The sequence below is a fragment of the Oculina patagonica genome, chromosome 14 (genome assembly GCF_052425735.1).
Source record: "Oculina patagonica isolate OP01 chromosome 14, crgOcupat, whole genome shotgun sequence".
NCBI lineage: Eukaryota > Metazoa > Cnidaria > Anthozoa > Scleractinia > Oculinidae > Oculina > Oculina patagonica.
In genome coordinates, this window is record NC_135771.1 from 23,841,659 (window position 1) to 23,844,996 (window position 3,338).

The 3,338-nt window shown below is 40.1% G+C and overlaps 1 protein-coding gene across 1 annotated transcript in view; it reads left to right on the forward strand.

Annotated features, from left to right (window-relative positions):
• LOC144638454 (uncharacterized) overlaps positions 1 to 2,313 on the forward strand; it is a 9,397-nt gene extending 7,084 nt beyond the window's left edge. The window contains exon 7 of the mRNA XM_078497651.1: positions 940 to 2,313. Within this exon, the coding sequence (XP_078353777.1) occupies positions 940 to 1,026 (87 nt within the window). The 3' untranslated portion in view covers positions 1,027 to 2,313. The remainder of the gene's footprint in view (positions 1 to 939) is intronic.
• The last annotated feature ends 1,025 nt before the right edge of the window (positions 2,314 to 3,338 follow it).

Here is a 3,338-nt window from a genome sequence, read left to right on the forward strand (position 1 = left end):
TGGAACCACGCGTGCTCTTATTAGATCACATGACATCTAAAAATAAAACTGTTCCCCTTCAAAAGTTTCTGAGCGGGCAACATTGCAAAATCTATGACGTCAGTGCACTGTTGCCCCTGAATGTTGACCGATTGCAAATCACTTAGGCCCGGTTCAGACACCGTACTTTTCATGAGCCGAACTCAATTCGAATTTGGACCGACCCAAATTGACAAAAGTACGCCTCTTGATTCAGACGCCGTACTGTTTGGCCGTTCCGAGGCCGTTCCTAATACAGTTCCAATAATTGAGGTATACTGCTGGCAAAATACATTATAATAATTTATGAATTAGGATCGGCACATGAAAAGTACGGCGTCTGAATCAATGCCGTTCCGAAGGCGTTCCACAGGCAAAATTCTCGGCCAAGCCAGGCGGGAAGAAGGGCTGAGCCGTTCCAAATTGAAATAGCCGTTCTAATTTGATTCACACGCCCATCTTTTCATGTACTAAATTTAAGGAATTTGGTTCGGATCATGAAAAGATCGGCGTCTGAACCGGGCCTTAATGTCTTAGTTAATTTTGTTTCCCTCAAATTTCAATGAGATTTTCTTGTATTCTTTGCGATTATCGGAAAACAACATTAACTGTTTCGGCCTCAGGACCAGACATTAAGTGTATAATGTTTCGACAATAAAGAATTTAGCCAAACCAGGGATATGATGTTGGGTACTGGCAAATTGATGTGGCAACGGGATAAATATACGGGACGTGGGGGGGGGGGGAGGGGGTAGAACGCAATGGACTAGCATCCCATCTTGATGGATTTACAGTATTTTTAGATCGCCTTTTCGCTACAGAAAGCGCCGTCAACTGACGGCGTTTGTATAGCATTGGCTGTGAATTCTTCAATGAGTAACACACATTTATTGCAAAATTTTCTTCTTTTTTAATACACAGACGCAGTCCCCTCCGTACGAAAGAGTTGGCGAAAATTCCTATAATGCTGATTCCATAGAAGAAGGTCTCAATGTGGTTAGCCTATAGCTGTAAAACAGCCGTTAGGCGTATCAATCAAAAATTTTAACCGTTAGCCTTAAAAAAGTTCACTGTAAAACATTCCAGCTACTAAAATGAAGTAATAATAAAGATATTTTAGCAGGGAGCCCACGTCACAAAAAGGTGGTTTTAAAATAAAATAAATAACAAATATGATAAAAATGGTTAAAAAGTGAAACTTAAAAATAGAAGATGTAAAAAGTTAAATTTTAAAAATGCGCTTTTTCCTTTGTCGGGTAAAATGTTCCATTCGTGAGCACCGGACAGATCATATAGAAAACCTCCGTAGTAAGGTACGGTCTCAAGATCTCTTGTCAAGTCTTTTTGTCATGCCTTTATGTTTCTAAAAAGATGTCGCTAAAAAGTCTTTTTATTATCATGGTGCATCCACTTTTAATTGTCTTCCGACGAACATTAAGACTATGCAGCTAAAGGAACGTTTCCATGCTATCTCTGCTTTTTATTCTAAGGTTATTTTTAGAACATTTTTTATTCCTAATTCATTTTTTTATGAGAACATTAGTACATTTTTAAACGTTTTAACTTTTTTCTTAGCATTTTAGCGGTATCTTTTTAAAGTAGTTAGTTTTTATAGATATATCTTATACATACTCTCTTTTATTTTTAATTTATTTTATTTTATACAGGGCCCCCGTCGAAACCAGTCCTGCGACTGAAGGGGTCACCCTGTTTAAATATCAATTATTATTATGTTTTTGGTACCTAGAAAGACCATTACACTCAATTAGGCAAACCGGAAGTATTGAAAGTGTCTGCCGAATGTGCCACGGCATGAGTTGACAGACGTTTTGACAGCACTGACTGTTGCCTTGTAACTCTACATCTTCAGTCCGATGGTTCCAAGATCAAATGCTTTATACTAATGAAAGTTAATTTTTAACTTTTTAAAACAATGGAAATTTATTTTTAACACTTATGTTTACCGTTACGGAAAGAAATTAACCGTTAGCCGTAAAAAAGGCAAAATGTTAACCGTTAACCGTAAATGTCCAACCCAATTGAGACCTCATAGAAGAACGAGCAGTTCCTATGATTCCGTCAGCCCTCCCCCCCCCTCCCCCCTACTTCCTCACTTTTCCGCCGCCTATGAGTTGGTAAAGAAGCGAGACATGACAACCCCATCGGTCCTATTACCCTAACGCGTTGGAGACGAGGCAGGACTAAGTAATGTTAATAATGTTCACTTCATACTGTGCATTGTATAACACTGCTACAAATGTAAAATAATGATTAAAAATGGTAAAAAAAGGTTAAGTCTGTGTCCGAGCCATGAGGTTCATACAGCCGGAGCTTATACCGGTTTCAGTAGCATTAAGCGACTAGGAGTATTGCTACTCCCCCCTGGATGGGATGCTAGTCCATCGCAGGGTTACCCCACAGCAGTAAATTCGCCGGTACCCATATACACCTGGGTGGAGAGAGGCACTGTGAGAGTAGTGTCTTGCCCAAGAACACAACGCAGCGCCCCGGCCAGGCCTCGAACCCGGGCCGTTCGACTCGGAGTCGAGCGCGCTAACCATTAATTAGGCCACCGCGCCTCCCAATGATTAAAAATAAAGCCGGGTATTTCGAGTCACTTTTTTGCCAGCTTTGTCACTGAATACGAGTGTACATGTACTGCCCATAAAATATATTTATCTTCTCCATATAGTTTTGACCTCGAAGGTTATCAAGTTACATGTAAAATTCTCCTTCTAAGTTGTCAGAAATTTTATTTAGAACAAAGTTCTCTTTCGCGCCGATGAAGAAGGTCGACACGAATTAGACACTAAACATTGAGACAAGACCTTGGTTCCCTAGCAAAAAGCATGTAGTATAAACAGACAATCGATCTTGTTTCAAATCTTTCAAAGTATATTCGCCACTGTCCTTTTCGCTTAGAAGACCTTCGTGGTGGTCTTCTGCTCATTGAGCATTCTGATTGGTCGAGAAGCTCAGCTTATGAGGCTTTAGAATATAGCCGCTGTATACGCGCGATGGAATTCTAGCGGGCATTATTTTTAATAGAACATAGCTGAAAACTATAAAAGCCCGGTACCCCGGATGTGCGAATTGTTTGTCGAATTTCGCTGAACGACTTCGTCGACTTCGCATCTACCTTCTCTTGTTTTGTTGTTTAAATGATGCTTTAAAGCAGCGAGTTTTTATCAGAAACGTTTTTGACCTGCTTAAATGGAAGTAAGACAGTGCCAAAGGAAGCGACAGATGAAGAAAGAATCGTTGAAATTTGTTGTTTTTCTTTGGAGTTGTATACGCCACTATTTTGCCGTGAACTGCCC